Raw genomic sequence first — 12,085 nt, 5'->3', positions numbered from 1 at the left:
TGAAAGCGAAGCCCTTGTAATTGGTATTATCCATCTCCAAATAATGTTTTTACATTTTTTTTTTATTTTTATTAAAGGCACTGTAACTCTGTATATTATTACGTTCTCTTTGTATACGTCTAATAAACACAACTAAGGGAGGGACGTATAGAACTACTCTAGAGCTAGTTTGCAGAAGTCACCATTCAGCAGAGGTGCCATTACTTGTCTTCTCTTTCCCAGAAGCCCTTTATTTCTCCCAGCAGGAGTGCTCAGTCTGTGCTACCCCCTCTGCTTCACCTTGTGAATGACACTTATAATTAATGTGGGGTAGCTCAGATGGGGACACTGTGCCCGATTCAAAGATGGCCGCTATGTCAGTGTTGCACGCAGTAAAGTCACTCTATGCTACGTACCATGGGGGTAATTCAGAGTTGATCGCAGCAGCAAATTTGTTAGCAAATGGGCAAAACTACGGCCCTCATTCCGAGTTGTTCGCTCGCTAGCTGCTTTTAGCAGCATTGCACACGCTAGGCCGCCGCCCTCTGGGAGTGTATCTTAGCTAATAAATAATTATTTGCAATTTCTGAGTAGCTCCAGACCTACTCACAGATTGCGATCAGCTCGGTCCTCCCGGAAAACGCTCAGTTACCACCCAGAAACGCCCCTTTCCTGTCAATCATTCACCGATCAGCAGAGCGACAGAAAAGCGCTGCAGGATCCACAGCAAATCTACTAAGTTTTTAGTTAAATAACTAAGCGCATGCGCATTTAGCAACAAATCGCAGCATAGCGAAAATTGGCAACGAGCGAACAACTCGGAATGACCCCCATGTGCACTCCAGGGGGCAGATGTAACATGTGCAGAGAGAATTAGACTAGGTGGATTATATTGTTTCTGTGCAGGGTAAATACTGGCTGCTTTATTTTTACACTGCAATTTAGATTTCAGTTTGAACACATCCCACCCAAATCTAACTCTCTCTAAACATGTTACACCCCCCCCCCCCCCCCCCCCCCTGCACTGCACATGGTTTTGCCAAACTGCTAACAAATTTGCTGCTGCGATCAACTCTGAATTAGGCCCCATGTGCCGCAACAGTGGTCACAGTGAGGATTTAATCGCAAAGTGAGCGACACACGTGGACCTTTTGGGGAAGGTAACAGGGAAGTGGTGGCAAAAAAGCAAGCGTGTCACATCATGGCCGTTTTAGGGGTCGTGCTTCGGCCTATAACTGTGATCCCATATGACTCTGGGGTTTTATTTCTTGCAGCCGTGATCTGCACCCGATGCGTCTATGCACGCAGCCACTGAGATTTACAACGTCAGGCCTCTCAATACAAAGACGGGGGAGTAATGAGAGCGTGGACTCAAACCATACCTCCAGAATTATTGCAAAACATAATCGTGGACCCTGCCGAGTGTCAGGTGGCGTGGCTTTGCGCCCGTGAGCCACTGCCCCCGGTTTCATCACTGTGGGTGCTGCTGGCCACGTCCCCGTCCCTCTCTCCACGGAATAAACGCTAAGCTAAGCAGGGTGATAGGGGGGCCTCTCAACTCCCTGCCACACTGCGGCCCGTGGTTGGGACTGTGCCCAAGAAAACGGGACTGTCCCAGCACAATCTGGACAGTTGTGAAGCATGCTGATATGCAGGCGTATCGCAACCATTGTGATCCCGTACACAAAACAACATGGCTCCAGCTATGCGGTCTCCCTCTGCGAGAATCGCTGCGTGGGTCAGTAATGGCGAGCACCAGGGCGGTGGCTGGCCTCACTCTTACTTTATTGGTAAAGCAGAACTGATTTTCTTTGCAGTGTTTGTATTTCCTGACACAAATATGGAGTACTAGCCACAGCATGACATTAGACTAGCACTGTGATTGGCTGGGAGACGGCAATCGTAGAAAGACGCGGTGATCCCAACGGGTGGGACAGATACACCTAGGAACCAGTCTGATGAGAGGACGGGCCGCCCTACAAAATACTGGGCAGGGTCAGTGGGAGAGGGACAGAACCCTACCACAATTACAGCATGGCCTGAGCAGCCTAAGAGCACGAACTGGGAAGCCAGTAGTGAGTACTGGCCCCACAGTATATAGAATGCGTCCTAACCTGACTGACAGCAGCAGAAACCCACCCCATCACTAAGATCACCTTTCCACCAGGACATGTGTCAATAGCCCATTTAGGACCTTGAAGGTTTTGGATGGAGGAGCTGGCAGTAAATGCAGCATACAGAGCCACTACTGCTACCCGGATCCACCAAGCTCCTGTATTCCTTGGAGTCCTAGGATGCCTGGGAAGAGGGGAATTAGTAGGCCTGTTTGAGCTGCTCCCATCCCACAGAAGTATAGAATGCGACGGCAGATCAGAATCACTTGGCCCATCTAGTCTGATCTGCGCACACACATATTAGGAAGCGCCTCCTCCGCCCCTAAAATTGCCACTTATTGATTATTAAAGAACACAATCTGAAAATTATCAGAATCACTGTATAGTGCAGGGGGCAGGCAGCATCCGGCACTCCAGCTGCTGCTGTGGAACTACACATCCCAGCATGCCCTGCCACAGTTTAAACATTCCCTAACAGCAAAACTGTGGCAGGGCATGCTGGGATGTGTAGTCCCCCACAGCAGCTGGAGTGCCAGATGTTGCCTACCCCTCTTATAGTGTATTATTATAAATATAATGAGAGAAGTTGGCTACTCATTTGTGTACATTGCTCAGTAAAAGAATACATATAAATACTGTAGGTATATATAGATATCACAGAAGAAGCAACAGTAAAAGTTCATTGTCTGACTGATGGAGTAAAATACTAACCAGAAACAGTAATGGAACCAGGAAAATCACAGACACGGAGTAACATACAATATACAATGCTTTAGAATCAGTCATGTTTAATTGCAACGTACAGTATACAAATCACAAGAAGTACAGTCTGCATTATTTGTCGGTTTATTCAGTCTCGACGTTGTTAGCAGAATAGGAGACAGGCACAACTAACGCTGGGGACGTACAAGACTACAGTACAATGTACACACCACGGGGCAATGCAGGCCCCATCCTGTAATTCTCATAGTGAGAAGTGGGCACACGGACATAGAGGTTTATCTGGGGAGGGACGAGGATTCCTCTGGGAATGCCAGGGGTTAGGATAACAGGATAGGTGCTGCCTAGAGAATATCCCCGGGCAGCTCAGCGTTGCCGAGAACGTGGTCTGAACCGCTATCTGACAGTCACACGAGAAAGCCGCTCATCCACCGCGTCTCGTTCCTGCAGCCACGATCGACGGCAGATGTGAATTCATATCAGCCGCTATTATAGAAGATTTATATAGTACTAAAAGCAGGACACACAAGACTCAGAAGTTTTACATAATGCAAGGACAACAGACGGGCGGCAGAGCAGAGTTAGCCTGGCCTTACCGCACCGACAACTACATCCCGTACCTATTGCTGCGCTCAGCTGACGGAGAATCATACATTTCTTTCACCCCACACCACATACAGCTTCTCTTAAAGGGGTCTCGGCTGGGATATGGAGCTAGGCTTGGCAGACCCCCGGTGGCATTTAAAGGGTTAGTGCTTGTGTCGGGAATAGAACAAAAGCTGACTATCTAGGATAGGACACCGTAGCAAACGCTTTCTTTCCCGTGTACAGGGCGACGATGCATAGTCACAGACACAGGGGCGTAAGAGACTTCACTCCCTCTCCGATGTTGCGGGCAGGGCTCAGTCGCCTGGAAGACCCTGTGTAGAGACCCGGATGCCAGACCCCATTCCTTTGCTTCAGGTAGCAATCAGCAAGTAGACACGTCCAACCAAAAAAATGAGGGGTGCTGCTTTAAGAATGAAACAAGGAAAATCCTTAAGCTTGTGCACACGTTATGCAGGGTTACATTATTAATATTATCCTTTATTTATATGGCGCCACAAGGGTTCCGCAGCGCCCAATTTTAGAGTACATAAATAATCAAACAGGAAAACAGCAACTTACAGTTGATGACAATATAGGACAAGTACAGGGTAAATACACATAGTTACATCAGCAGATGACACTGGAATAAGTATCAGGTGGCAGAAGACTGATGGATGTGGTACAGTTGAAGATTATTAAAGTAAGAGAAGGATAAGCACATGAGGGAAGAGGGCCCTGCTCGTGAGACCCTACATTGTAAAGGGGAGGGGCAGACAGACAGGGGTGACACAGATGGGGTACATAGAGAGTGTGGAACAGAGGGTTAGGATGAGATTTAGCTGGGTTTGGTGAAGAAGTGGGTCTTGAGACATTTATAAAGCAAGAAACAAATGCAGGAACAGCAGCAGGAAACCCTGGGCCTAGTCAGTAGCCACCCTCTTACCAACCAATCAGACACTTGCATCCATTTTCTAACTGGCTGCGGTGGGTTCTTCAGCACGATCAACGCGAGGCGAGTGATTGCAGGTGTGACAGCTAATTAGCTGGATTAGTTAGAGTGGGTGGAATAATAACAACGACAAAGGCTGAATGGGATGGGATTATAGCTACCCCCCACTACCCCCTTCCTGCCCCAGCCGGGGTACTCACAGGGTCATTTCTCCGCAGGTTCCGCTTTCACAGGTCGGTGCGGTTTGCCGGAGTTGGGAGCAGATTTGTTCAGTTCTTCTCCGCTGAGGAGCGCTCGGATCTCGGATGGGATTTTACCTTGATCCATGGCGGTGCACCACTGTTTGTACTGTGTGGAGGTAGGGGAAACACATTGTTACAAGGCTAGAAAAACTCAACTCATTCAATCTTAAACACGATATACAGCTAATTGGATCCCCTGGTACACCATAATAGCTTCCTCCTACAGCTGCAGGAACCGTGTTTTGTCCCTAGGTGGCACTACTGCTACTACACAGAGGTGAATAGTTACGCAGCGAGTAAGTAGAGGGGACTCCCTAACCCTATCGGATTATTCCTATACACCTGTACTAATGAGAGCACGGACATCACATGACTTGAAACAGGTTCTTCCCAACATAGGGCGGGAGGCTCCTGCATTGTCCTGATATTACAAGACACGGCAGGTAGAATATGGGCCAGTACCATTTCCATCTCCTCCCTCAGCGCACAGATGGCTCGCTCCTGGCCGGACACCAGCTCCTCCAGGTACTGGTAACGCAGTTTTTTCCTCGCACGGCACTCTCGCGCACTCTGCCGGCTCCGCTCAAGCTTGGCCTTTAGGTCAATCTTGGCCGGCCTCCGCCCTCGCTTCTTCACCTTCCCTCCGGACACCTGCACAGAGACCAGGAGGATGACACGTCAGCAACAGAGGCCTCAGAAACAAGAGACTGACAACAATAACGTAAAAGCGTCACAACTTCTTCCACATTGGGTGACGGGAATGTGTGTGGTGGAGCCCATGAGATGGAAAGCACAGAGATACTCCTCACCAAACATCAACCTTTATCGATAGGTCACTTCATATTCTCTAGTCATTTCCCAATACTATTAGAGTATTCACTATATATCACAGAGGTAAGCCGTTCTCCGTGGGTTCCATAGTCACCAGGACGTCATCTACGAGGTGTTTGTATTATGCTGTACCCAGGTGTGGGAGTGCTGCCTAGTGCACAGGGGTTCAAACTCAGTCATCAGGACCCCAAACAGGTCAGGTTTTCCAGGTGTCCTCACAAAATCACAGGTTACATAAATAGTGCCACCTGTGGATCTTTTAAGGTGTGTCATTGAGTAGGGATTACACCTGCTGGATGACCTGGGAAATGTGTCAGTGAGTAATGAGTACACCTGTGCTCCTGCTGGGTTACCTGGGAAATGTGTCAGTGAGTAATGAGTACACCTGTGCACCTGCTGGATGACCTGGGAAATGTGTCAGTGAGTAATGAGTACACCTGCTGGGTTACCTGGGAAATGTGTCAGTGAGTAATGAGTACACCTGTGCTCCTGCTGGGTGACCTGGGAAATGTGTCAGTGAGGAATTAGTACACCTGCTGGGTTACCTGGGAAATGTGTCAGTGAGTAATGAGTACACCTGTGCTCCTGCTGGGTGACCTGGGAAATGTGTCAGTGAGTAATGAGTACACCTGTGCTCCTGCTGGGTGACCTGGGGAATGTGTCAGTGAGTGATAAGTACACCTGTGCACCTGCTAGGTGACCTGTGTCAGTGAATAAAAAGTACACCTGTACACCTGCAAGGTGACCTGGGAAATGTGTCATTGAGTAGGGAGTACATCTATGCACCTGCTGGGTTACCTGGGAAATGTGTCAATGAGTAATAAGTGCACCTGCTGGGTTACCTGGGAAATGTGTCAGTGAGTAATGAGTACACAGGTGCTCCTGCTGGGTGACCTGGGAAATGTGTCAGTGAGTAATGAGTACACCTGTGCACCTGCTGGGTGACCCGGGAAATGTGTCAGTGAGTAATGAGTACACCTGTGCACCTGGTGGGTGACCTGGGAAATGTCAGAAATGAGTACACCGGTGCACCTGCTGGGTTACCTGGGAAATGTGTCAGTGAGTAATGAGTACACCTGTGCACCTGCTGGGTTACCTGGGAAATGTGTCAGTGAGTAATGAGTGCGCCTGCTGGGTTACCTGGGAAACGTGTCTGCGAGTAATGAGTACACCTGTGTGACCTGGGAACTGTGTGAGTAATTAGTACACCTATGCACCTGCTAGGTGACCTGGGAACTGTCAGTGAGTAAAGAGTACACCTGTGCACCTGCTAGGTGACCTGTGTCAGTGAATAAAAAGTACACCTGCAAGGTGACCTGGGAAATGTGTCATTGAGTAGGTAGTACATCTATGCACCTGCTGGGTTACGTGGGAAATGTCAGTGAGTAATAAGTGCACCTGCTGGGTGACCTGGGAAATGTGTCAGTGAGTAATGAGTACACCTGTGCACCTGCTGGATGACCTGGGAAATGTGTCATTGAGTAATGAGTACACCTGTGCTCCTGCTGGGTTACCTGGGAAATGTGTCAGTGAGTAATGAGTACACCTGTGCACCTGCAAGGTGACCTGGGAAATGTGTCATTGAGTAGGGAGTACACCTATGCACCTGCTGGGTTACGTGGGAAATGTGTCAGTGAGTAATAAGTGCACCTGCTGGGTGACCTGGGAAATGTGTCAGTGAGTAATGAGTACACATGTGCTCCTGCTGGGTGACCTGGGAAATGTGTCAGTGAGTAATGAGTACACCTGTGCACCTGCTGGGTGACCCGGGAAATGCGTCAGTGAGTAATGAGTACACCTGTGCACCTGGTGGGTGACCTGGGAAATGTCAGAAATGAGTACACCTGTGCACCTGCTGGGTGACCTGGGGAATGTGTCAGTGAGTAATGAGTACACCTGTGCTCCTCCTGGGTGACCTGGGAAATGTGTCATTGAGTAGGGAGTACACCTGTGCACCTGCTGGGTTACCTGGGAAATGTGTCAGTGAGTAATGAGTGCGCCTGCTGGGTTACCTGGGAAACGTGTCTGCGAGTAATGAGTACACCTACACCTGTGTGACCTGGGAACTGTGTGAGTAATTAGTACACCTATGCACCTGCTAGGTGACCTGGGAACTGTCAGTGAGTAAAGAGTACACCTGTGCACCTGCTAGGTGACCTGTGTCAGTGAATAAAAAGTACACCTGCAAGGTGACCTGGGAAATGTGTCATTGAGTAGGTAGTACATCTATGCACCTGCTGGGTTACCTGGGAAATGTGTCAGTGAGTAATAAGTACACCTGTGCACCTGCTGGATGACCTGGGAAATGTGTCATTGAGTAATGAGTACACCTATGCACCTGCACCTGGGAACTGTGTCAGTGAGTAAAGAGTACACCTGTGCACCTGCTAGGTGACCTGTGTCAGGGAGTAAAACATACACCTGCTGAGTGACCTGGGAAATGTGTCAGTGAGTAATTAGTACACCTACTGAGTGACCTGGGAAATGTGTCTGTGCGAGTAATGAGTACACCTGTGTGACCTGGGAATTGTGTGAGTAATGAGTACACCTGTGCACCTGCTAGGTGACCTGTGTCAGTGAGTAAAAAGTACACCTGCTATGTGACCCGGGAAATGTGTCAGTGAGTAATGAGTACACCTGTGTGACCTGGAAACTGTGAGTGATGAGTACACCTGCTGAGTGACCTGGGAAATGTGTCTGCGAGTAATGAGTACACCTGTGTGACCTGGGAACTGTGTGAGTAATGAGTACACCTGTGCATCTGCTAGGTGACCTGTGTCAGTGAGTAAAAAGTACACCTGCTAGGTGACCTGGGAAATGTGTCAGTGAATAATGAGTACACCTGTGTAACCTGGGAACTGTGTGAGTGATAAGTACACCTGTGCACCTGCTGAGTGACCTGGGAAATGTGTCTGCAAGTAATGAGTACACCTCTGCACCTGCTGGGTGACCTGGGAAATGTGTCAGTGAGTACTGAGTACACCTGTGTGACCTGGGAACTGTGTGAGTAATTAGTACACCTGTGCACCTGCTGGGTGACCTGGGAAATATGTCAGTGAGTAATGAGTACACCTGTGCACCTCCTAGATTCTGAAATTCACACAGCAGAAAACTGAAAACTCTCCTATAGGTCTCATTGCTCCAAACATTTTTTCCATCTAGGCCCTGCCATCTGCAACAGACTCAACGCTCCAGCCCCCTCCTTAATGACGGGCACAACGCTCCAGCCCCCTCCTTAATGACGGGCCCAACGCTCCAGCCCCCTCCTTAAGGACGGGCCCAACGCTCCAGCCCCCTCCTTAATGACGGGCCCAACGCTCCAGCCCACTCCTTAATGGCAGGCCCAACACTCCAGCCCACTCCTTAATGGCGGGCCCAACACTCCAGCCCACTCCTTAATGGCGGGCCCAACGCTCCAGCCCCCTCCTCCGCGGCGGAACCAATGCTCCAGCCCCCTCCTCCGCGGCGGGCCCAGCGCTCCTGCCTTCACCTCCGTGGCAGACCCAGCGCTCCAGCCCCCACCTCCGCACCGGGCCCAGCGCTCCAGCCCCCTCCTCCGCCCCAGGCCCAGCGCTCCAGCCCCCTCCGCCGCACCGGGCCCAGCGCTCCAGCCCCCTCCGCCGCACCGGGCCCAGCGCTCCAGCCCCCTCCGCCGCACCGGGCCCAGCGCTCCAGCCCCCTCCGCCGCACCGGGCCCAGCGCTCCAGCCCCCTCCGCCGCACCGGGCCCAGCGCTCCAGCCCCCTCCGCCGCACCGGGCCCAGCGCTCCAGCCCCCTCCGCCGCACCGAGCCCAGCGCTCCAGCCCCCTCCTCCGCACCGGGCCCAGCGCTCCAGCCCCCTCCGCCGCACCGGGCCCAGCGCTCCAGCCCCCTCCTCCGCCCCAGGCCCAGCGCTCCAGCTCCCTCCGCCGCACCGGGCCCAGCGCTCCAGCCCCCTTCGCTGTCCCGGGCCCAGTGCTCCAGCCCCCTCCGCCGCACCGGGCCCAGCGCTCCAGCCCCCTCCGCCGCACCGGGCCCAGCGCTCCAGCCCCCTCCGCCGCACCGGGCCCAGCGCTCCAGCCCCCTCCGCCGCACCGGGCCCAGCGCTCCAGCCCCCTCCGCCGCACCGAGCCCAGCGCTCCAGCCCCCTCCTCCGCACCGGGCCCAGCGCTCCAGCCCCCTCCGCCGCACCGGGCCCAGCCCCCTCCGCCGCACCGGGCCCAGCGCTCCAGCCCCCTCCGCCGCACCGGGCCCAGCGCTCCAGCCCCCTCCGCCGCACCGGGCCCAGCGCTCCAGCCCCCTTCGCCGCACCGGGCCCAGCGCTCCAGCCTCCTCCTCCGCACCGGGTCCAGCGCTCCAGCCCCCACCCCTGCGGCGGGCCCAGCGCTCCAGTCCTCTGTATACACATTCTAGTACAGTATATAACTGATGTTGGGTTGCTATGGACACAGACTATATGTAACCAGCACTGAGAGTGATGATCCTGATCTTACCTTGTTGTCCTCCATCTTGCTCAGCCTGGATGAAGCAGTAAATGACCTATGGCAGAAGCTGCAGCTGGATATAGAGGTTATAGACCGAGGCACCCCGTGCAGAGCTTCCCTCCTCCTCCTCCTCCTCCTCCCGGGCCTCTGGCGGCTGCTGATGCTGAGCTCCTGGGAGCCCTCCTAGGAAGAGTTTGTTTACATTCGCTCAGCTGACTCCTGTAAGGGCTGCTCGGTAAGCAGGAAGTGGCGCTACGACTGATGGGAAATGTAGTTCCCACGCCTACAAGCATTGCCGCGCGAAGCCGAGTCACGAACTGCATCTCCCAGCAGCCTCCTCGCGGGCCGCGTGCGTCATCACTGCCAGCGCGAGGGCTGTTGGATAAAGTAGTCTGGAAAAAGACTCAATGGGCGGGGCGGGGCCTCTCAGAAACAGGAGACCACAAGTCCCAGCATGCCGCGCACTAACTGTGTGACGTCAGACTCCTCTCTCGAGGGTCAATAAAAAAATTGTGTCTAACTTACAGGGTGACGGCGGCCATTTTGTCGCAGACCGTCAGTTCGCTGAAGCTTATGCAATCTGTCTACAACAAAATGGCACCGACATCTGTGGAGACAGGGAAATGGTCTTTGACTTTGTGCCACAGTTACAGTATAATGCAGTGGAGTTAGGGCAGTACAGGACAGTATAATACAGAGGGGATAAGGCAGTACAGGACAGTATAATACAGAGGGGTTAGGACAGTACAACACAGTATAATACAGAGGGGTTAGGGCAGTACAGCACAGTATAATACAGAGGAGTTAGGGCAGTACAGTATAATACAGAAGGGTTAGGGCAGTACAGGACAGTATAATACAGAGGGGTTAGGGTAGTACAGCACAGTATAATACAGAGGGGTTAGGGCAGTACAGGACAGTATAATACAGAGGGGTTAGGGCAGTACAGGAAAGTATAATACAGAAGGGTTAGGACAGTATAATACAGAGGGGTTACAGCGGTACAGGACAGTATAATACAGAAGGGTTAGGGCAGTACAGGACAGTATAATACAGAGGGGTTAGGGCAGTACAGGACAGTATAATACAGAGGGGTTAGGGCAGTACAGGACAGTATAATACAGAGGGGTTAGGGCAGTACAGTACAGTATAATACAGATGGGTTAGGGCAGTACAGGACAGTATAATACAGAGTGGTTAGGGCATTATAGGACAGTATAATACAGAGGGGTTAGGGCAGTACAGTACAGTATAATACAGAGGGGTTAGGGCAGTACAGTACAGTATAATACAGGGGTTAGGGCAGTACAGGACAGTATAATACAGAGGGGTTAGGGCAGTACAGCACAGTATACAGAGGGGTTAGGGCAGTACAGTACAGTATAATACAGAAGGGTTAGGGCAGTACAGGACAGTATAATACAGAGGGGTTAGGGCAGTACAGGACAGTATAATACAGAGGGGTTAGGGCAGTACAGTATAATACAGATGGGTTAGGGCAGTACGGGACAGTATAATACAGAGGGGTTAGGGCAGTACAGGACAGTATAATACAGAGTGGTTAGGGCAGTACAGGACAGTATAATACAGAAATGTTAGGGCAGTACAGGACAGTATAATACAGAGGGGTTAGGGCAGTACAGGACAGGACAGTATAATACAGAGTGGTTAGGGCAGTACAGGACAGTATAATACAGAGGGGTTAGGGCAGTACAGGACAGTATAATACAGAGGGGTTAAGGCAGTACAGGACAGTATAATACAGATGGGTTAGGGCAGGACAGTATTATACAGAAGGGGTTAGGGCAGTACAGGACAGTATAATACAGAAGGGTTAGGGCAGTACAGGACAGTATAATACAGAGTGGTTAAGGCAGTACAGGACAGTATAATACAGAGGGGTTAGGGCAGTACAGGACAGTATAATACAGAGTGGTTAGGGCAGTACAGGACAGTATAATACAGAGGGGTTAGGGCTGTACAGGACAGTATAATACAGAGTGGTTAGGGCAGTACAGGACAGTATAATACAGAGTGGTTAGGGCAGTACAGGACAGTATAATACAGAGGGGTTAGGGCAGTACAGTACAGGACAGTATAAATAAGATTTTAAACCTACTGGTAAATCTTTTCTCTAACGTCCTAGTGGATGCTGGGGACTCCGTCAGGACCATGGGGATTAGCGGCTCCGCAGGAGAC

At 51.5% G+C, this 12,085-nt stretch overlaps 1 protein-coding gene across 3 annotated transcripts; it reads right to left on the bottom strand.

Moving 5' to 3' along the window:
• Nucleotides 1-2,864: 2,864 nt before the first annotated feature.
• On the bottom strand, nt 2,865-10,204 carry CREBL2 (cAMP responsive element binding protein like 2). 3 transcript variants are annotated; one of them, XM_063929274.1, is made up of 4 exons: nt 9,896-10,204; nt 5,055-5,243; nt 4,551-4,698; nt 2,865-3,825 (listed from the first exon to the last, which is right to left on the bottom strand). In XM_063929274.1, exons 1-3 carry the CDS (start codon nt 9,908-9,910, stop codon nt 4,555-4,557), a joined length of 348 nt encoding a protein of 115 aa, XP_063785344.1. In that variant the 5' UTR covers nt 9,911-10,204; the 3' UTR covers nt 2,865-3,825; nt 4,551-4,554. The 3 variants fall into 3 exon arrangements, with proteins under 3 accessions (XP_063785344.1, XP_063785342.1, XP_063785343.1); XM_063929272.1 differs by lacking the exon at nt 9,896-10,204 and adding an exon at nt 5,556-5,711; XM_063929273.1 differs by lacking the exon at nt 9,896-10,204 and adding an exon at nt 5,556-5,711 and having other exon boundaries at nt 2,865-3,822.
• Between the last annotated feature and the right edge of the window lie 1,881 nt (nt 10,205-12,085).

The sequence above is a fragment of the Pseudophryne corroboree genome, chromosome 6 (assembly GCF_028390025.1).
Source record: "Pseudophryne corroboree isolate aPseCor3 chromosome 6, aPseCor3.hap2, whole genome shotgun sequence".
NCBI lineage: Eukaryota > Metazoa > Chordata > Amphibia > Anura > Myobatrachidae > Pseudophryne > Pseudophryne corroboree.
This window is presented reverse-complemented; position numbering and strand designations above follow the sequence as displayed.